This window comes from Alosa alosa, chromosome 8 (genome assembly GCF_017589495.1).
Source record: "Alosa alosa isolate M-15738 ecotype Scorff River chromosome 8, AALO_Geno_1.1, whole genome shotgun sequence".
Classification (NCBI taxonomy): Eukaryota; Metazoa; Chordata; class Actinopteri; order Clupeiformes; family Clupeidae; genus Alosa; species Alosa alosa.
In genome coordinates this window covers 13,818,785-13,841,698 of record NC_063196.1, presented here as the reverse complement: position 1 = coordinate 13,841,698, position 22,914 = coordinate 13,818,785, and the positions used below count along the sequence as shown (strand labels likewise).

General features: G+C 43.5%; 1 protein-coding gene across 1 annotated transcript in view; it reads right to left on the bottom strand.

The window, feature by feature from the left end:
• Positions 1 to 22,914, bottom strand: part of LOC125299454 (RAC-alpha serine/threonine-protein kinase-like) — a 36,826-nt gene that overhangs the window by 4,353 nt on the left and 9,559 nt on the right. Inside the window, 10 exon segments of the mRNA XM_048250732.1 lie at positions 1,391 to 1,519; positions 2,599 to 2,724; positions 4,118 to 4,186; positions 4,652 to 4,717; positions 7,296 to 7,356; positions 7,358 to 7,425; positions 7,999 to 8,125; positions 8,804 to 8,915; positions 11,918 to 12,046; positions 21,001 to 21,126. Coding sequence (XP_048106689.1) covers positions 1,391 to 1,519; positions 2,599 to 2,724; positions 4,118 to 4,186; positions 4,652 to 4,717; positions 7,296 to 7,356; positions 7,358 to 7,425; positions 7,999 to 8,125; positions 8,804 to 8,915; positions 11,918 to 12,046; positions 21,001 to 21,046 — 933 coding nt within the window. The 5' untranslated portion in view covers positions 21,047 to 21,126.

Below are 22,914 nucleotides of genomic sequence, written 5' to 3'. Positions count from 1 at the left end.
CAAGACCTTCAGAACTTTTTTAATAAGGTTGCCCGACCTGACGTTTCCGAAGGTAAGTTAAAAGTCAAAAACATCATTCACGCTTTTTATGAGACTTGTATTGCTACCAAGTTACCCTTCTAGGTTGTTTAATTTGTGGACATAACACGGTAATAACACAGGCTAGTCATGCTGTAGTCTAGCTTTCGTTCTTCTCTCAATTTATCTGGGATTCTTCTTTGGGACTCCAAATCGCCATGTCTGTCTGTAAACGATCTACATGATGTGTACTGTGGCTGTCTGGATTAAGTATCTATCATGAACTTTATTTACTAGCCAGAACCATGCTATCTTCATGGTATGCATTGATGGAGAGATATATTATCTGTACTTATGGGTAATAACATTATCTACCACACTGTTACTGCGATATAATGCCAGATGCAAAAACCTTTAGTGCATGTGATGAGTTTACAAAACAGGTTATATTTTTATTGACATGTCGAAGACACACAACCTGTCTCAAGATGTGATGGTGTTCTGCTGCTTTAAAACAATCACTCTGTTAGGCCTTGCTCTATGAGAGATGAGTACAAAGATTAAGTGCCACATGGAGTTTCATTGCCTTTGAGATACACAGCACACAGTCCACACAATGAAAGTGAATTTATGCTGTCCCTCACACATGCAAGGGGCAGGTAAGTGCAAATCTGCGACCCCCACAAACATTTTTGTCCCTTAATATTGGTGGTCGAGGGAGGGGTCGAGTCCCGACCCCTAGTTTGGTAACCACTGAGCCCATTACTGGCCAAAATATACAGTATGCCCACCTCAAAAAAGTAGACTACACCACTGCACACATGCACACACACACATGCATACACACACACAGAACACACACACACACACACACACCATCGTACATGACCGAGCCCAGAGACAGAGGTACATACACTAGTCCTGAATGTGTTTCCTGTGAACATTTTGCACCTCAGAGAAGCTTTCCGTATGGTAGTGTGCTTATCTGGGCGAAATCAAAACGTTGCATCTGGTTGAATTCTGAACTTCTCACAGACTGGGTTCATCCCTGGGAGGCTATCAGGCACCGCCACCGACAATAACCAAAGCTTCACAGCTGGAGCACTACATGCATAGTACATTGTAATAGTATTGATTGATGGCGTATTAATTGCTACCTAAAGACCCCTCTGTATTGTTACTTGAATTATTCCTAATTTTTGTAAGTTGCTTTGGATAAAAGGCGTCTGCTAAATTAATAAATGTAAATCTATAAGTAAACATGAGAATTAAACTAGCTTAGCTACTGAATCAGCACCTGTGTGTGCATGTCATTGTGCAATGCTGTCTATGTGTGTGTTTGTGTGACGCGGTCATGAGCTGGGTCACCCACCTCAGGGGCCAGATACTCCGGCGTGCCGCAGAAGGTCTTCATGGTGGCCCCGTCCGTGATGCCTTCTTTGCAGAGCCCAAAGTCAGTGATCTTAATGTGGCCATCTTTGTCCAGCATCAGGTTCTCCAGCTAGAGCGCCACAGGGAACGGCGACAAATAACAAACATGAGCGAGATTTTCAAGTCGACTAGTCCCAGGTGACGAGCCAGTATCTCAGCAGTCTCACAGTAGGGGATCAGCTGAGAAAATGTCAGCTGGTCTAAACCCAGCAAGGCACAGTTCACACCAAATGCCACTAAAAAGGGACATGAGTCATCCATCCGCTCTGGGAATCACCCGAGTCATCGACAACACAAACACCACAAACACAGTCTTACATCAGGGCTGTAATGATTCTGGCCACGGCCAAAGTGAAATGCCTCAATCAAATACACTGCCTGGTCAAAAAAAAGTCACTACCTGTATTTAACTAAGCAAACAGGTAAGAGCTGCAGTTGGTCAGGTCTAGGTTCAGCAACGTTACAGTATGTGCCCAAATAAGGAGGTCAGCTGACTACCTGAAAATACTGAATGATTAGGTTATTCCATCAATGGATTTTTTCTTCCCGGATGTCACGGGCATATTCCAAGATGACAATGCCAGGATTCATCGGGCTCAAATTGTGAAAGAGTGGTTCAGGGTGCATGTGACATCATCATTCACACATGGATTCGGTACCACAAAGTCCAGACCTTAATCTCATTGAGAACCTTGTGCTGGATGTGCTGAAGAAGATTGCGCAGTGGTCCGAATTTCCCATCATCAATACAAGATCTTGGCGGAAAATTAATGCAACGCTGGACGCAAATAAATGTTGTGACATTGCAGAAGCTTATGGAAACGATGCCACAGCGAATGCATGCCGTAATCAAAGCTAAAGGCGCTCCAAAGAAATATTAGTGTGTGACATTTTTTTTGCCAGGCAGTGTAGCTTTTATAGATGAAAATTCCAAAAGAAATAGTTTCTTTCAGTTAAAACACTACACAAAGTGTTAAGACAAGTACAATATGAGATTATTCAAGCTAAGTCTTAAAGCTGGAAATAAATTCCATAGCCGACCAGCTGAGCTGTCTTTTCATGGGGTCAGTTTTCAGAGAATTTCCCTCCCTCAGCTCAGGTGAGTTCTGCTGAGGTGCTCTCTGGTAAGTGGTTCTGGCACGTTCTCACCTTGAGGTCACGGTACACTACATTCCTCTCCGAGTGGAGGTAGTCCAGCGCAGACACGATCTCGGCACCGTAGAAGCGAGAGCGCTCTTCAGTGAATACCCGCTCCCTGGATAGATGGAAGAAGAGCTGAAGACAGGGGACACCAGAGAGAACATTATAGGGTCTCCTTAGTCAATATAACATTTCATTGTAATACATCCAACATAGCTGATATATGACATTTATGCAATATATATATCAATACAATATCCAACAAATCTATGACATCTGTAACTATAGAGACACAGCCTGCATACTGGGCCCTCATCAGGGTGGATCTAAAGGCCCCAGTATCTCTACCACCTGATCTGATGGGCATCTCTGGCATCAACACAACGTAGATGGTTACATGGCAACAGGAAGCATGGCAACTCCACCCAGTTCATGTACCACTCAGTCTGCAGTCAGTCTGTTGCAGCCCTGTACACTGCGAGTGGAGCCTGTCTGTGTTTGTTTTGCTTGATACTGTCTTTCTCCCGACTATATACAGTAGTCTCCATATTGATTTACGACTTCAAAAGAAGGAGACTGCAGATATTTGCATGTCATCATCTAACAATACCCAAATAGGCACCAGCACGACCGTGACAATGGGGCTGGTCTCCGGACCGTCATCGACTTGATGTGTTCTATTACGCTACTCAGGCGCTGACAGATTAAGATTAATCGATTTTTAATTTGAACTAATGCAATTAGCAAATTACGAAGGCCGCAACTAATCGTGCAGCTCATGACTCAAGATGATTGTTGCAACCAACCGGGAGTGTTTTGCTACTTCCTAAGACAACACACTGAACATGTGCCAACATTTCTAAAAGCACCACAAGCAGTAGTATGATGAATGTACTGTACAAAAAGGCAATCGGAGGTAGTGCTGGTCTTTCCCAGGAAATCATATTTTGACTTTTAACTGAAGCTTGACTTTCAAAAATGATAACATAAATCAAATCGCAATATCTGTCAGAAAAATCGCAATTAGATATTTCCCCAATTGTTTAGCCCTCGTGTAGCCGACCAACCCGGAACGGCAGCCTGTATTTGGCCTTGAAAGATGACAGCTTTACAGGGAAACGGTGTTACATCAGAGGCCTCATCGTGGGAAGCTCAAAGCTTTGCTTATGCAAAACATAGAAGAGATGTGCTTATGCACTTCCCCCTGTAGTAGTTTTGAACACTGGTCTGAAAATAGCACACGGACACCAAGCACGAAAGTAAACCAGTCAAATGAGCAAAATAATAAACAGAACAGAAGATGATATAGATAATGAGCAACTGATAAGTCCTGGAAGCCTTGCTCATCATTCCACAACACACACACAAGCACACACACACTCTCTCATACTGAAACCCACACTAAATCACTCAGACAAATACACAAACACACACACACACAAATAAAACACACCCACACACACAAATAAAATACACCGTCCCACACACACAAACACAAACACACACATACACACACAAACTCACTCACCTCTCCACCATTGGCGTACTCCATGACGAAGCACAATCGATCATGTGTCTGGAAGGAATACTTTAATCCCTGATGGAGCAGTCAAAAGAAGATGGCATCAGGCAATACACTTACTGTATATGCATCAAGCAACTTCCAATGAGTCTGACAGCACCGGAGTACTCTCAATTAGTTCAACTAACACATTATCACTACATCTCTCCCAATGCATATCACAGAGAGTGGAAAATGAGCTGTGCACAACCACTAACTAGCTGACACTAGAGCCTATATTCACAGAAGCATCCTAAGTTTGGGGTATCACTGCATTTGCACCTCATGATATAGAGAGAAATTAAAACCCAGATCACTGTATTTAATATGTCAGTGTGTCCTACAATGAAAACAAGCTGTTAGGGTATGGGACAAATCAAAACTCTAAGTGGACCGCAGAAGTAACACAAACTACAACTGAACGGCACCAAACTGTGTGGAGTAGGACTGACGATTGAGATTTCTTGTCTAAAAACAAAATGTCAGACGGTTGTATCTCACCGTGAGAAAAGGGTGCTTGGAGCTCTGTAGAACCCGGTTCTCAGTCAGAGTGTGTGCTACCTCATCCTGCCGAGAGTGAGAGAACAGATTACATCAAACGGTGACACATAGTAACACCGTCAACCAGAACGCATCTCTGCCATTCACTGAACCAGAGTTTAGTCACCAATAAAAAAATATTGCCCTCCCAAAGAGGACGATGCAGAATTTAAGCTACATGATGTTGGGGTTTTTACCTTAAAATAACGGTTTCAATCTCATTTTTACAGTAAGGAGACGGAGTCTTTGACATTGTGGATGTGCACGTCTAGTACTGCACTATGTAATGTTGTTGTTGTTAGTAGGAGGATGAGCCATTCATAGTGACATATTGTATGTACAGCATATACCTATATAGTGACATATGTATATGATACGTATAGTGACATATGTATATGATACATACGTATAGTGACATACGTATAATACGTATAGTGACATATATATGATGTGCATAGTGACATATGTATATGATGTGCATAGTGACATAATGTATATGATACGTATAGACCCTTTCAAGAGAGTTCCATTATCAGCATCATAGTTGGCCCCACAAGACTTCCTTTTTAACATTCCATATGTTATCTTAATGCAGAGGAAGTAGATTGGGGCCCAAATAGAATGTTCAAGCATTGTTTTTGTTTACCTTGTTGAAAGGGTCTATAGTGACATATGTATATGATGTGCATAGTGACATATGTATATGATACGTACAGTATAGTGACATATGTATATGATATGTACACTATAGTGACATATGTATATGATGTGCATAGTGACATATGTATATGATACGTATAGTGACATATGTATATGATACGTACAGTATGTACATGATGTGCATACTGCCCTACAAAGCCAAAGAGCAGTATCTGCAAAAATGCCAAACTGAGAAAAACAGCTTTTTGTGTTTTTCTTACACCAATTATAAGCATCAAATTATATTCAACAACAAGGGGTATACTTAGATAGATCAAAGTGAGGTGAATATTAAACATTTTGTTTTTTGACATTTAGGCAAAATTTGGTAGTTTTATAGGCTATACTGCACTTTGCCTTTGCATTACTGCTTATACTTACATGGCCATACAATAACATTTTGCATTAAGTGTAGCAAGTGATCCTAATCACTCAGTTTTTATATTAATTGAGGTACTTACTACATTTTTAGTGAAGATATGCTGCTTGATGCCTTAACAATGGCAACTGTCATTTATAAACATTTATGTAAAAATAGAACAAAATCAATCGTGTATTCTTGTAAACTTTCATGTCAAGCAATATTGCATTGCTGCACACCAAAACCTAACCTTTGACACCTTTGCACACTGCTGCTTATATTTATCAAAGTATATGTTAATTACTTTTTGTAAAATCTGACTGACTATTTTGAATATACTTTGATACTTTCACTGGCATTTAATATTGTGAGACTGTATCATGATAGACACCTAATGTGTGTGTGAGTGTGAATGGTGTGCCTTTTGAGAAGAAAGTCCAGGGCCTTTTTTACTCCCAGTCTGTCCCTGTGCACACACACACACACACACACACCCACACACACACCCTATTAGAGTAAGGGCAAGTGAAACAAAGGCAGAATGCAGTAATGGTCATTGAAATCAAGGCAGTAAGGGCAGATACTGCACTCTGCCTTGGTTTCCCTCTACTTTTCTATACAAACTGCAAACTAAAAATGTAAATTTAGCTAAGAAATGTATTAGGCAGCCATATGAAATTTTAACAGATTGAAGAGCAGATCATGTACTTCTTATTTGTGCAAAACATTTTTTGGAAAAAGTGCAGATACTGCTCTTGCAGATACAGCTCTTACAACTGCTCTTGCAGATACTGCTCTTGTAACCGGAGGGTTGCCGGTTCGAGCCCCGACCAGTGGGCCGAGGCTGAAGTGCCCTTGAGCAAGGCACCTAACCCCTCACTGCTCCCCGAGAGCCCCCGTTGTAGCAGGCAGCTCACTGCGCCGCGATTAGTGTGTGCTTCACCTCACTGTGTGTTCACTGTGTGCTGTTTGTGTGTTTCACTAATTCACCGATTGGGTTAAATGCAGAGACCAAATTTCCCTCACGGGATCAAAAAAGTATATATAAAAAAATATATAAATATAGCCTTTGTAGGGCAGCATAATGACATATGTATGATACGTATGTATGATACGTATAGTGACATATGATACGTGTAGTGACATGTGTATATGATGTGCATAGTGAAATACTGTATGTATAATACGTGTCGTATTGTGACATATGTATATAATGTGTATAGTGACATATAAGCGTATGACATTATGTACATGATATGTATAGTGACATATGTATATGATACATGTAGTGACATACTTATTGCTGATATATCTATACAGATGCTATGTTATCAATACAGCATCAAAACACTAAAAGCAAAAGGTAATTTTAATTTCTCGGCTTACTCTTGTATAGGAAACAAAATCAACACAAGCATAATTCAATTTTTAAGATCTCTTTGGGCCTGAAATTTAAACACATATACTTGCTGAAAATGAGTTTTTAAAGATGAAAGGCAAATAATGCGAAAGAATAACAGAAGAACCTCTTTCTTCTGCACTCACTTTTGCCACTATCACTTCCTTCTTGAGGATCTTCATGGCATAGTATTTCCCTGTGGCTTTCTTTCACCAGAATCACTTTCCCAAAAGTGCCTTTCCCCAGGAGTTTGAGGTATTCAAAGTTGTGCATAGTCTGCGGAGACAACAAAAACAAACATAGACAAATGTAAAGATTTGTGTTTGTGTGCATGTGAGTATCAGAGAGAGAGAGAGAGAGAGAGAGAGAGAGACGCTTACTGAAGGTGCATGTTTGTGGCTCAAAATAGCTGAATACCAACCTTTTAAAACAGCTCATTTGCATAGACGCTGTTGGCAGCCTTAATGTGTGGTCTCGTCTGTACAGGGAGGTCAGTTATGCTATGCGCATTACTATGCATAGTGACACCCAGGCAGGATCAGGTCCCAAGACGGTACTTAATGTTTTTATGCATACAAATCCTACTTAAGCATTTAAAGTGTGTGTGTGTGTGTGTGTGTGTGTGAGTGTGTGTGTGTGTGTGTGTGTGTGTGTGTGTGTGTGTGTGTGTGTGTGTGTATGTGTGTGTGTGTGTGTGTGTGTGTGTGTGTGTTTGTATGTTTGTGTGTGTGTGTGTGTGTGTGTGTGTGTGTGTGTGTGTGTGTGTATGTATGTGTGTGTGTGTGTGTGTGTGTGTGTGTGTGTGTGTGTGTGTGTGTGTGTGTGTGTGTGTGCCATAACCAGACGCACCACTTTGTGACGGGGTTTAGAGGGACACAGGTCCACATCGAAGGGGTCAGAGGACGAGTCCCTCCTCTCCTCCTCCTGCCTCTGCAGGCTGTCCGCCACCGCCTGGATCGCCTTTGTCCACTCCTCTCTGAGGGACACACACAGAGCCAGAGTTAGTTGGTGTGCGCATGTGTGTGTGAGAGAGAGAGTGAGGAAGAGAATAAAAGAGGTGGAGAGAGAGAGACAAAGTAAGAGAGAGGGAGAGAGAGAGAGACAGACAGGTAGAAAGAGGGGTGTGAAAGAATTAGATGGTGTGCATAATGTGAGAGAGTGAGGGAGAGAACGAAACACCGGAGAGATTGAGAGACAAAGTGAGAAAGAGTGAGAGAGAGAGTGAGAAAGAGAGGTAGAAATAGGGATGTGACACATTACATCACTGGTGCTTTATAGTTACAAACCAGAACTACACATACGCATAAAAAGAGAAGGAATGTAGGCTATCATAACCAATGTCTTGTTTTATTTTAGTTAAGACCATTCACTTACTGAAAACTGAGTTTAAGAAGATCACGGTGTGTGTCTGTATCTGTGTCTGTCTGTCTGTCTGTGTGTGTGTGTTTGTGTGTGTGTGTTTGTGTGTGTGTGTGTGTTTGTGTGTGTGTCTGTGCATCTCTGTGTGTGTGTGTGTGTGTGTGTGTTGTGTGTGTCTGTGTGTGTGTGTGTGTGTGTGTGTGTGTGTGTGTGTGTGTGTGTGTGTGTGTGTGTGTGTGTGTGTGTGTGTGTGTGTGTGTGTGTGTGTGTGTGTGTGTGTGTGTGAAAAACATGCCTCTCCTCCGGAGTTTCCACGTGGAAGGTGCGCTCTATGACGCTTGTCCACTGCAGACAACGAATAATGAAGGTGTTGGACTTCGGCCTCTCCGTCTTCATCAGCTGGCACTCTGAGAGGAGAGTGATAGAAAGAAAGAGAGAGATAGAGAGAAAAAGAAAAGGAGAGAGAGAAGTGGGGTTGAAGAAAACATTATATATTTGCTAGTGTAACCCGGGTTGTGTTGACCACGCGACTCAGCCCTGCAGTCGCCCGGACTTGAACCTGCAACATGCAGCACCTCAGATTGCAAGACGAGTGTGCTAGCAAGTGAGCTAAAAACCCCAGGGTGCTAGCGAGGCGTCGGGACGGGAGGTTTACACAACGTACACGCTGCACAGCTACGTACACAGTTGGCTATACCGTTACACTATGCAATGTAAATGTGACAGAATCAGGCAGAGTGAGGTGTGGAGAGATGCGGCCAGAAGCCACTCTACAGGTCAAGCAGACAGACAGAGGACAAGCGTAAGACCAGCGCAAGCGTGGAAACACTGTGGGATGGAGAGACCGAAGCTGTGAAACAGTAATAAACAGGTGAAGCCGAGAGCACAACAGAAATCAACAACAGAGATAGTCTGAGTAATAAAGAGAAACAGACAAAGGGGAGGCCGCGATGGAGGACGCGATATCCAGGCTAACTGGCACGTACAGATGAGCGATATGACTAAGTGAAAGAGATCAAGTGAGATTAAGTTGCAGAGCAATGCGCACATACACACATACTGTGCAAATTAGATTAAACGAAATTAGATTTGCCTTATTTACAGTCTAATTCAGTTTCATATGTCGAAAGGCCCCTTGATAGGAAATATTTCTAATTTCTTTTTTTGAATTGATCAGATCTGAACCATAATGATTTAGTAGTGAGGTAGGCTACAGCATCTGGCCATGGCAAAGGTCTGCACTCTCCACCAAACATTCTAGTTTGTGATATAAAGTGGACTAATGCAATTTAAGATAAGATAAGATAAGATAACACTTTAATGTTCGTTTAAACAGAATATTGTCTCTGCATTACAGCTCAGCAATCAGCATAGAAAGACATTAAAAAAAAATAACACTTAAGATCATAAAATCAATCACGCCACATGTAACAGGTGTAGCCCACACACAGATAATGTCCGTTAGACTAGGAGTGAGTCCTGTTAGACTAGGAGTGTCCCGTTAGACTAGGAGTGAGTCCTGTTAGACTAGGAGTGTCCCGTTAGACTAGGAGTGAGTCCTGTTAGACTAGGAGTGTCCCGTTAGACTAGGAGTGAGTCCTGTACAGTACTTTACCCTTCTCTGTTGATTGAGTCATGACACAGAGTGATGGAGGAAAGAGTGTTTATATTAATTTCCCCTACAGCTGACTATTTAAGCAGTCAGAGGATATTACAAAAACTGTATCAGCCAGCAAATATTTGACTACTACTACTACTACTACGCCTAGTACTATTGCTACTAGTACTACTACAGCTTTTACTATTTGTTTCCATTAATTCATAATTCTCTAAGATCAAGTAGAGATGTATAGATAGGTGTATAGACTGTCAAAAGACTGATTAAGAAATTAGGGGAGAAAGAGAAAATAAAGACAAGAGGAAGAGGAAGAGAAGAGAAAGAAAAGAGGAGAGAAAGGGAAAGAGAAGAGGAGAGGAGAGAAAGAGAAAGATAAGAGAAGAGGAGAGGAGAGGAGAGAAAGGAAAAGAGAAGAGGAGAGGAAAAGGAAGAGAAAAAGAAAAAGAGGAGAGGAAGAGAAGAGGAAGAGAAGAGGAGAGGAAGAGAAGAGAAGAGGAAGAGAAGATAGATAGATAGATACTGTATTTATCCCGAGGAAGAAGAAGAGAAGCTAAGGGAAAGAACAATGTCAGAGGAGATCTTCAGAGGGAGAGAAAGCAGTAGGCTAGCCTATGTAGAAACGTGCAGTATGTTTGATTACTATTTTTACTATTATTCAAAATTACTTTTCATCCTTGGCCAATATTAAACAGTCCTGTCAGTAAAGCGTAAAGGTGCTATATAGAGTTGTTTTAGACAAAAACATTAAAAAATGATGAGATTTTGAACATCCACTCTGAAGAATACCACTCAAATTCTTCAGAACAACTCGAATTCTTCAGAATAACGCACACTGAAACTGAACTGAAAAGAGACAGGTGTGGAAAGAGAACTGAAAAGTGGAGGAACAAGACTGAGGGACAGATGTACTAACGCTTTTGCATCCACTTCAGGCGTATTTGTTTCGCAATCATGGCGAGGTACGTACAAACAGGCCGCACTGAGGTAAAAGCGCAGACTGCACGTCGCGGGAGCTGAGTATGGCAATTTGCTCTATTCCGTGTCATGCATATGCATTCATAGGAGGGTCAGGGGAAAGTGGGAGTTTCGTGTAAAAAGATGGGAGGAGAAGCGTAAAATGCGGTGAAATCTTTGATCTTTTGCGGTGAAATATTTCCGCCTTGTAGAAGCAGGTGTTGCTGTTTTTTTTTTCAAATTGCGGTTAAATGCGTCAATAAGAGGAACTTTCAAAGACAACAGAATCGCTTGTCAAAGCACCAGTTTTGCTTCTTTGTAATAAATCAAAAGCAACCTTAACTTTCGTTGGCCTTTCGAATGTCTTACTTTCACTTTCATATCATCCACTTAAACTTTCCTATTTGTTAGATTTGGCCAATCTTCTATAGCCTATGTGCGCGAGTAGTTTGAGTAGAATTACTGCTCTTCATTATCTCCCTGCTTGTCGACATCTTATCATATTATCTTATCGTATTATTTCATGATCGCTAAACGTTTGATTCCTTTTAATGTTGTCATCAGTTAACTTCATTCAACTGCGCTTGTGATTGATGTGTGCCGTTCAGTTGTGAACGTTCGCAAATTGCGGTAGGGGGCGGATAAAGGTGCTGATTACCCGATGAATTGCAGGTTTGATAAATACCACGTACACTGAAGAATCACAGCGTCCGCCTTCTGCGGGTTGGCCATGGCGCTAATAACGCTACATTCGCAAATGTACGTACATCTGGCCAAGAGAGAGAGAGAGAGAGAGAGAGAGAGAGAGAAGGGGGGGTGTGGCGGGAGTGGACGTACGGGCCACAGAGAAGTTGTTGAGTGGCGTCTCCAGCTGGTCCACGTCCTGTGGCCGCTCCTTGTAGCCAATGAATGTCCCATCACTCTTCAGCAGGAAGTACCTGGGCCTCCATGTCTTAATGTACTCTCCTGTGGAACACCACACACACACACACACACACACACACACACACAAACACAGACACATCAGACACTGCTGAGCAGCCACCCACTCCCGCCCCATATAACTTCAATTAACCATTCATTTTTGCCAGACGTCCATCACGACCTAACAGGCGAGCAGCTGATGGCTGCTTGGCTTTGATCTGTGCTGTTCAATCACACTGGCCCACAAAGACCCAGCTGGCTACTCACAGATCTGGAGTCAGTGGCCACACAGTACAGGCTGGGCATGAGAGAGGCTCTATCTGAGTGTTTGAAAGATGTTGTGTATGTGAGTGTGTGTGTGTGTGTGAGTGTATGTCTGTGTGCGAGAGAGAGCACTTCTGTGTGAGTGACTGTGGGCCAGTTCTACTGTATGTGAGAGTGTGTGAGACGGCTGTTCTGCATGTGAGAGAGAGAGATCGTCTGTGTGACTGACTGTGTGTGAGAAGGTTGTGTGTGTGTGTGTGTTAGTGGATGAAAAATGTTCTGTGTGAGAGTATGAGTGTGTGTGTGTGTGTATAGTGATTCTGTGTTAGCGAGTGTGTAAGAGATGCTCTGTGCTGTTGAGACTTCGTCTGCCTATACTTTGTGATATGGGCTGCAAGTTTTACCAGAATGCTCCTGATGTTGGGGAACAGACAAAGCATGAACATGACTTGTGACAGTGTGTGTGTGTGTGTGTGTGTGTGTGTGTGTGTGTGTGTGTGTGTGTGTATGTTTGTGTGTGTGAGTTTGTGTGTGCGTGGCATGACAGTGCAGAGTTGCAGCACGTGTGGGAATTTATGAGGTGTGAAAATGAGTATACGTGAGTTAGTGAAAGTGTGAAAATAACATTGTTAGCTTGTGGTAACATGAGTTGGATGAGTTGTTTATGTCTACGCCTGAGCAAGAGAGAGTGTATGAGAGAGATACAGTGAGAGAAAGAAAGAGAGCGGGAGTGTGTGAGAGAGAGAGAAAGAGAGAGAGAGAAAGTGTGTGTGTGTGTGTGCCATGCAATGGCATGTTAACAACAACGACTCTGAATGTGGGAAATCAACTGTTTCTCTGACACACTGGTCAGCCACACACCGCCCCTTCCTCCTCTTTTCTGGGTATCAAAGCCTCATATGACTTCCTTGCCTTTACACAGCACCCCCCACAGACTTCACTAGAAAGCTGCATGGATCTGTGCAAACACAGGAAACACACAGGACATGTAAAAGACACATACGTCCACCACCAAAAAAACCCCATAAATAACATCCACCCACGCGGGATCCCCCCCTCTCTAGGGGCCATAAACACTGATAGTAAGCTGGGTCATGAGAGTACACTCCAACACAGCAACCCAACTCTAAAACACACATCTGCAACACCATTCAGTCACTTGACACAAGGGACACACATATATACAAGGATACAAGGAAGTTTATTGTCACATGCATATAGTTACTGGAAGTAAGAAATGCAGTGAAATTATGTCTGGTGTCAGCCTATTTGTGCATTTATGGGGTAAAAAAAAGTGCAGTAGAAGAGGGGTTTAGTAGATTAAGTGGCAAGGGCTGCATAAGAAAGGTGGGGGGAGGATTGGGATTGGGGGCACCAACAAGGAGCACCCAAGAGCAACAGGGGCAAGAAAAACTCAATGTTGTGAGACAATGTGCTGTGTATTGGGTATCAAATGACTATATACAGTACTTTAAAGTATATAGCATGAAACAGGGTAACATATACTTGGGTGTCCATAGCAACTTCATTACAGTAATTTCCTGTGTATTAAAAAAAATAAAGTATAGTATAAGTATATATACTCTTTTGATCCCGTAAGGGAAATTTGGTCTCTGCATTTATCCCAATTTGTGAATTAGTGAAACACACTCAGCACACAGTGAGGTGAAGCACATACTAATCCCGGCGCAGTGAGCTGCCTGCAACAACAGCGGCGCTCGGGGAGCAGTGAGGGGTTAGGTGCCTTGCTCAAGGGCATTTCAGCCGTGCCTACTGGTCGGGGTTCGAACCGGCAACCCTCCGGTTACAAATCCGAAGCGCTAACCAGTAAGCCAGTAGTTCATACCATATGAACTGCCCCCGTGTATTAACCTCATAGCTTAAGAGATTTTGCAAAATCAATGTCTAACCTCGGCTAATAGTTGGGAAATTGTGGTAGTCCTAAAACACACTAATGAATATTTGTGCTTTTAAGAAGATATAAACAACATATTTGTCATATATGGTCAACATTCTTGATATATGTGTATTATGTCAATGTTTTATAAGAGCTCCCTTCTCTATGGAGAGACAGAGGCAGCATTGTTTGTAGTTAAGACTGAATGTAAGCACACTGAGGGCTTTTTAAGAAAAGCTACAGACCGACCAGTGAGAGAGGGTCAGGGGGGTCACTGTTGACGCCTCACTCACCACTCTCACTAGTCTCTCTCTCTCTCTACCTTTCTTCTTCCTCTTCTTTTTTTATGACACCACATTAGTGGTGCTTCTGGTAATCAACAGCCAGATTCAAGAAAACAGGAAATGACTCAGGAGACGTGCAGCAACATGGGCAAACACCAGTTAGTAAACACACACACACGCACACACAGACACACACAGGACACACACTCAAACATATACTGTATATATAGATACAGAACTTGTTTTTGCTATTTGTGCATAGCTTTGCAGGCGCAATCTAAGACTCATTTGTGACACAGCATGTGACAGACGAGGACCCAGTGGCATCCTTAAAGGACGCATGATGTCACTGGAACACATTTCCGATGGTTCCAATGGCACGTCCGGCGGGTGCAGTTCTCTTATTAAGATGCAGATGCTGATATGCGCCTGGTGTGAAAATGAGAGCCAAATACGGAAACTACGCTAGTATTTGAAAGGGGGGTTGTGCAAACTTATTTCTTATAATTATTTCAACTTGTGCATGTGCAGGGTTGTGGGGGACACAAAGTTCTTCTAGAGCGTGTAAGAGTGAAGAGCTGTAGATTGTAAACAACTGTGTGTGTGTGTGTGTGTGTGTACACATGTGGTTCAGCCTTCCTCTTTTAGGAGGAACAACAACAACGGCAGCTCAACACAGATACTTCACTGTCTGTAATTCTCTATTTTCTTTTACACACACGCACGCACGCACACACACACACACACACACACACACACACACACACACACACACACACACACACACACACACACACACAAACACACACACACACAGTTGTTTACAATCTACAGCTCACACACACCACTCGTGCAGATCTAGGGGCTGGTTCATTCATATTAGCATGTTGTTGTCACACAGACACACTCAGACTAAAGGCAAAGCCCCAGTGAAGCTTGACTGTGAAACAGGATCAGTCCTACCAGCTTTTAGATTTCCGCAGTGCTGGACAAATGACATTCAAACCAATAACACACACACACATTTTAGCCCAGTCAGCAACTACTGTGATCAATGAGGGATGATTTTATTTGTTCTTGAGATCCATGATGTGTTTCAGCATGTTCCAGAGACCTGTGGCTACAACACACTCACCACTGAAGCACTGAGTCATATGGAAATACTGCATCACTGACCAATAATCAGCTGAAAGACACTGATACGATTGCGCTCACTGGCTGACAGCCATTGGTCCTCTTTAAAATATTTTCAATCTCATTATTAACCTGTTTGAGAGCTTCTTAGGGGACCTAAACCTCCATGCACTCTGAACGGGCTATTGACACTGATTAAAAAAACACAAATAGCCCCATAGCCTCTTAGTCCACATTAAAGCAACACTCTAGCCGAGCACACTATATGAGGCCTGGGGTCATCAGAGAGCCAACTGGTGCACCACAGAGTCTGCAACTAAACACATGACAGCATACTGACAACCTCATTACAGTAAGACATTCACATGTCCACAAGTCCTTAATTCCTGCTATATATCAATGTGCTACTGTAATTTCCTGTGTATTAGCCACATTGTGCCCCTATTTATTGACCTCATAGCTGAAGAAATTTTGCAAAATCAATGTATAAGCCACGGCTAATAGTTGGGATATTATGGTAAATGCATTTAAACATTGCAAAATATGGTAATCATACACTCACACAACTCCAAATATACAACAGATCATATTATTTTACCGCCACCCAGAATGGGGGAGATAGGAAATTATGAATGGCAGTCCAAGCAGTGGGTCAGGCGTAAGGTGTAAAAGTCCGGCTTCAGAGCCACAGTCCTACCACGTCTCTTCAAACCATTCACTAAATCAGTTGATTTCAATTTGCGCAACTCCTAAGCCAGTTAGATTGGCTAATCAGCAAAATCACCGGAGTGGACCAATATATGGTAGGTCATGGTGGGACTCGCCACGTTCATCAGCGCCAACATTTTTAACTGACAAGCATTCGATAAACAGTGGATTCGGCAGCAGTGTGTTGAATGGGGTTGTATTGAAAACAATGGGATCAGATTCTTGGCGAAATCACCTGTTTGAACCAATACATGGTGGGATTTTTACTTTCTGAAGCCAGACTTGTACAACTCTGGGGCCAAGCCTCTGCAGCATTAAGCGTCATTCGCATATACTGCACAGTGTTTTTACGCCACCAGTGGTTATTTTGCATAACCATGGTCTCAAAGTTGCTTGCAATGCAAGCTTCAGTAGAACTGGGCTTCTGTGTGCAGGGGAAGGAAGGCTCGTGGCTGGCAGGCAGTTACAGTAGGCAGGCAGTCCCTGTGGCTGGGGTCCCCGTGTGAGGATGTGGCTTTATGAAGGGAAGCTGACTGCTGCGTGGTTACTTTTAGGAGTCTGCATCCTCCTGGCTGTCTGGCAGGCCACTGCTGTTTATCCCAGATCTTTTAACGGGATATTCCTTCAATCAAAGGCATAATGCCAAGCGTGTTTGTGCGTTTGGTCGTGAGTATAGCTGAAATCCTGTAATTGGCATGAACAATATACAATACTTACATATACATAATATATACATACAACAGTTGGGTCCGGTTGAACTATTTAATAATATCTGATCAGATGAAATGCATTCCACTAGTGGCAATATCCCAGCCAGGATATCCCCACTAGGACTCTTTACTGCGATCAATCACTCCACACTTTGCATTGCATTGAACGCGAACATTGCATTCATTCAAAGCAAGAGTAGCAATTTCATAACATCACATTTTACAGTTATCGAGTGAGAAAAGGGAGTAAACGGGAGATGAAATGTGTGTAGTCTTGGCTGCAGAGTGACATTTTCCATTTCTTGGCAAAAGTAAATGCCAAGACTATTGATTGGGACTATTTTTTGGGGATGAACAAAAGTCTAAATGAATGGTGGAAAACATCATTTGATGTCATTAAATTGATTAGCTGTAAGTGGAACTGTTGTATAAAAGCAATATGGCACTTGTGATCATGGCGCTGGTAAAGGATATATTCACCAGCTGTGATTAGTTACCTGCAGTACACGACCTCCGGCCTATGGCCAACGGCCACACCACAGCCGTGGGTATATCCTTTACCAACCCCACTCTCACTCGTGCCATGTTACTCAAGCATGTTTGTGCGTATCACACCAGGCTCACTAGGAGTTAGCTGCCATCTGCTGTGACGATCACTTATTGATGAAAGTATTTATAAATGGATTCACATCATCTGTCCTTGAAGAAAACAAAGCACTACTGACCAAAGATTCTAGAACAGAGCTCTATTCTAGAATCTTTACTACTGACTATGCGAGCCTATAAAGGTTGCCTGCACTCCACATCACTCTGAGACTATAGTGTCGACAGGTTCATAGAAACAGCAGCAACAGACTTTCACTGTGGACCTTCCCCTGCCTTCAATTTGCTTCAAAGCCTGTTCTCACGGCCACAGAGAACCGGAGCTCCAGAGTTCAGGTTCCGACGAGCCGTTCCAGAACACCGCGCGCATTCCATTCCCCTCAGCTCAGAGCTGCACTCAGAGGTAGAACAAAGTGGGGAGGGGAAGAGGTGGGGTGTGGGGGAGCTGAGAAGGGGAGTGGGGGGCATTGAGGGCAAACCTGCCCGAGAGAGAGAGAGAGAGAGAGAGAGAAAAAGTAAGTGTGAGAGAGCGAGAGAGGGAGAGAGTTAGTGAGTGTGTGAGAGAGAGAGAGAGAAAGAGCGAGGGAGAGGGAGAGAAAGAGATAAACAGAAAGAGAAAGAGAGTGGAAAGGAGGGGAGGGAGAGAGATAGAGTGCAGCTTGTTTTTCACCCCCCTGGACCCTGTTCGGCTTCCCTGGCTGATGACTCACGCTCTGGCTTGGGCCCCAGCAGGTCATCCAAACATCCCTCCTGGCGTCCGTTACCCCCCTGCACCCCCTCCACCCCAACAACACCCCTCCTCCGGCTGAACATGCCCACCCCACCCAGCACCCTCTGAACATCCTCTTTACCTCACCGGCCAATCACTGATGAGTCATTCAAATGACCCTTGATGACAGACCAATTGGGTGGCAGACATTAGGCAAAATGGAGATTAGGGCCACGAGTCCACAGGTTGGGACGTGTTAAGGGTTAATGGTGAGCAGGGACATTGTTTTCATCACACTACCATTATTATTGCACCAGAACCATGACATGATGTGAGAACCTCACCTTATGGGGCAAAAAGGAAAGGATAACAAGAGAGGAAAGAAAAGGGGGTGGAGCGAGGTAGAAAGAGAGAGAGAGAGAGAGAGAGAGAGAGAGAGAGAGAGAGAGAGAGAGAGAGAGAGAGAGAGAGAGAGAGGCTTTTGAGCCCAGAGCTGGTGAGGGAGGGAGGGACAGAAACTGAAATCCCATGTAGGCTAAACAAGGAAGCCGTTACGCAACGCACGGGCAGTCAGCGCCAAAACACATTCCACCCCTGCCAAAGCAAAGCCAAGTCTGTCCCTTCATCCGTCTGTCTGTCTGAGTGCCAGTCAGTCTGCCCAGTCAGTCCGTCCGTCTGTCTGCCTGTCTGACTGTTTGTCTGAGTGCCAGTCTGCCTGTCTGTCCCTCTGCCTACCTGCCTGTCTGTCTACCTGCTTGTCTGCATGTTTGCCAGTCTACCAGTCTCTCTCCCCTTGCCTTGCCTGCCCTGTCTTCTCATCCGTCCATCCTTCCGTTTGTCATCCTGTCCATCTGTGTGTCTGTGGCAGTGCCCTAAGTAAGCTGATTTGGCCTGGACCAAATCCACTCCGCCAGCAATGGCCAGGGCTCACACACTGTAGCAGCAGCTGCCCTCTTTTTCCCCCCAGGGGCCAGTGGCGAACACGGCCATCTTGACTGCTGCTGCTGTCTCTGCAGCCTCCGCTATTGCCCTGACCTGCCCTGAGCTGCCCTGACCTGGTGCCACTCTCTGACCTCCTTCTCACAACCTAATTGGCCTGCAGCCAACACTGGCCCATAGCCAGTCACATCCTCCTCCACACACACCATACCCTCTGCCTCCTGTCCTCCACCCATAACACCACCACCACACTGGGTGGCACAGGGTAGAGAACGAGGAGAGAGAAAGAAATAGAGAGAGAGAGAAAGAGAGAGAGAGATGGAGATGGGGGGAGAAGAGAGAGGAGCATTGATGAACTTGACATCTCCTTGAAAACGGGGGGCATAATTTCGAGTGGTGGAATTTTTTCCAACGGCCGCCAGTGAGTGAGGGTTAGGAGGGTGGAGAGGGGAGAAGGAAAATTCCTGGAGTACCAGGAAGTGCATTTGCATTGCACGTGCCTGTTGAGATCTTCCAGAGAAAAACGTCAGAGAGAAAGGAACCGCTCGGAAAATGCGATGACTAGGCCTTTATTTTTGTACGTTTTTGGAGTTATTTTGGGGTTATATTTCTTCAGATGCTGTTTGCTCGGCGATGAGGTTGGTAACTGTGGTAACAGCTGCAGCTGCCAGGGCGACGCGACACACACTGCCCCGGCGACCGTTACGCATCACCACGGGAGAGCAGCTCTGTTTTGTGTACAGAACACAGTAAAGGTCAAAGGTGAGCTGTACTGCGGGTGAGGACACAAACAGCCTCGAGGGTGGACGATTGCGAAACAGACTTGACCAGCGTGGTTCTGGGGTCACCTGCAACCTGGAGTCGCTGGGTTAGAATGACCCAATGAAGAAAAAACAGTATCACATGTCCAGCCTGACTAGGAACTGCAGATCACACTGCTTCACACAGATTGACCCGCCATAGGAGGGTCAAAATGTGTTGGACTGAGGTTTATTTGTCAGATTTGTCACACACACACACACACACACACACACACACACACACACACACACACACACTCTCTCTCTCTCTCTCTCTCTCTACACAACCATAAAGAAGGAGCTACCACACATAGACAACATAACGAGTCTTGCTACTTGAAATCAATAAACAGTCCCATCTACCCTTCAGGCTATACACTCCATAACATCAACAGCACCTAAAGGATGTACTTACTCAAGATCAATAAACTTCACCATGGCCCTTTACATGATTCCATAAACATGTTCAACCTCATGCCCACTAGACTGCAAGACTACACAGTGGAGACCAATATCATAAAGAGCCCACGGGAAAAAGTCTTGAAAAAAGTCTCCATCTCAGTGTCAGCAGAGTCCTAAAGGTTCATGTGCATGTTCTGCTGAGGGTTCAACTGTAGATAGCCACATCTTGTCTAAAAAAAGCTCCTGCTACATTGCTAATAAGTATTAACTTTTGACTTTGTATATAATTCAGATTCAGATTTCTGTTAGCATGTGTGAGCATGTCTGGGGATGCCTTACACGGCTGACAGGCAAACCCTGAAGGTGCCTCATAACTAACTTATAACTAACTATAGTCCTGTTAGCGTTTAAATTCAGCATGATTTGGGTTGATTTCAACTTTCTTCCACTTTGGGTTAGCATGTTACTGTGTGTCATGGGATGCCTTATATGGCCAACAGGCAGCTGGGGTGGCCTGGTCTGCTGAGGTCTGGACTGGTCACTCACCTCTCTTATGGAGCCAGCCCTCCTTCACAATCACAACCTCTCCCATGGCAGCCCCTCAGGGTAGGGTCCTGTGGAGCTCTGAGACCTGAGCAGTGGGGTGGGAGCTGACAACCTCTCTTCTTCAAACTGCTCCACATGGAGAGAGAGAGAGAGAGAGAGGGAGAGAGAGAGGGAGAGAGAGAGAGAGAGAAAATAGCATTAGAACTTTAGTCAAGGCTGAGCCAGGAACTTTTTCCAGTGGTCAATTGTTTTACCTGCATAGAAAATAAGTCAATTAGGCATTTGAGACAGATATTTAAGATAGCAAGCACAGCAAATGACTGCGATTTAAAACAGTCAGGGAGAAAGCCCTTATTCATAGAATCTACAACTATATTGGACTACTAGATAACGTCAACAGCGACAGGACTCCTGAGAAATACTACCACCCGTACAACTACATAGTAAAAAAGAAGTTTAAACCATTTTTCTTTTGTTGGGGAGTACATTTTCCATTATTTTTTTTTCAAAGAAAGATTCCACCAAAAGGTAATCTCTAAAACGGTTCTATTTTTATTGCTTGGCAGCATGCAGACTTTTGCTGACTAAATACTGGAAAGTAAAAATAAACAAACAAACCAAAACAACATCTGGTGTTAAACTGAGGTCACAACTCAAACCTGCTTTGATTTTAAACTCAAAATTAAAATTATTAGCTAGTGTCTGGTCCCCGAAACCCTTGTTGTTCTCTCTCGTGCTGAATTGAATTGAATTGAATTGAATTGAATTGAAGAGCGTGTAAACACAGAGGTCTGGTGTGGGTTATCTCTAATGTTGACCGATGTCCATAAAGAAGAGAACTTTAGGAACCACAATGACATTTTGTTTTTAAATGTATGGTGCTAATCTGCATCATGATAACGAAAGGGGTCAAATAAAATCAATCAATCAATCAATCAATCAATTCAGCTTCTCTGAAAGCCAACTCCTGAAAAGCCTGTGCCAGGTTCTTTGAACTGATTATCGAAGTGTTAACATCATCTGGTATCCTAGATAGAATTGAAGATCAGGAAATTTCTATATGATCACCAATGGGATTATATTAATACTTAACCGATTAATTGAATTAAAATATTAAAATGACATCAACTTTTGCATATATTAACAAAACCTTTTATAATGAAATATGTCATCAGTGTTCCACTATCTCCCATTTTAAATAAATCTAATCTAAATAAAGCCACAAGATAAAAATAGAACTTTTAAAACTATAAATGCACATTTTACATTCCATTAACAAACAACAAGAGACACAGCGCTCTGACCTCTCCCATTCTGCAGAGAGAGGCATGAGTTTGACAGACAGCTTGGTCTGTGAGTCACCATGCCTGCTTGTCTGTGTTTGAGTTTGGCTCTGTTCTCTGGTATGTCTATCTACACAGAGGTCTGTGCAGAGCCACTGCAGTAGCACTGCAAGGTGTTTTCTGAGGCGCACACCTCTCTTCTCTGCTGCCATAACTTCTATCTCCCTGGACAGCCTCCAAACACAGGGTGCACAAACAAAAAAACCCCAACAAGAATGCAGACGACTCTGCTCTACCCAACAGAAGAGAAGGCCCTGCTGTGACTGACTAGCATAGCCATACATGTACAGTTAGTCACAAAGCTTTTTCCATTGGCTTTGTGTAAGTTTGCTCTTTATGAGGCCTCCTAATGAAATGCCCCTTTTCCTTGAAAGCAAAGCAATAAGCATGCTATTAGATTTACAGCAAAATGGCCAAACAAGCCTTTATCTTTTAAATTATATAGCCACTCAACAAGAATGTCAGTGCTGTTTTGGGGGGTTGGAGTACCAACCTCCTGACTCGTTGCCAGAGGGTGATCGTGCAACCCAAAACACATCAAACACTGCCAGGCTGAGCCAACTGTGGGTTG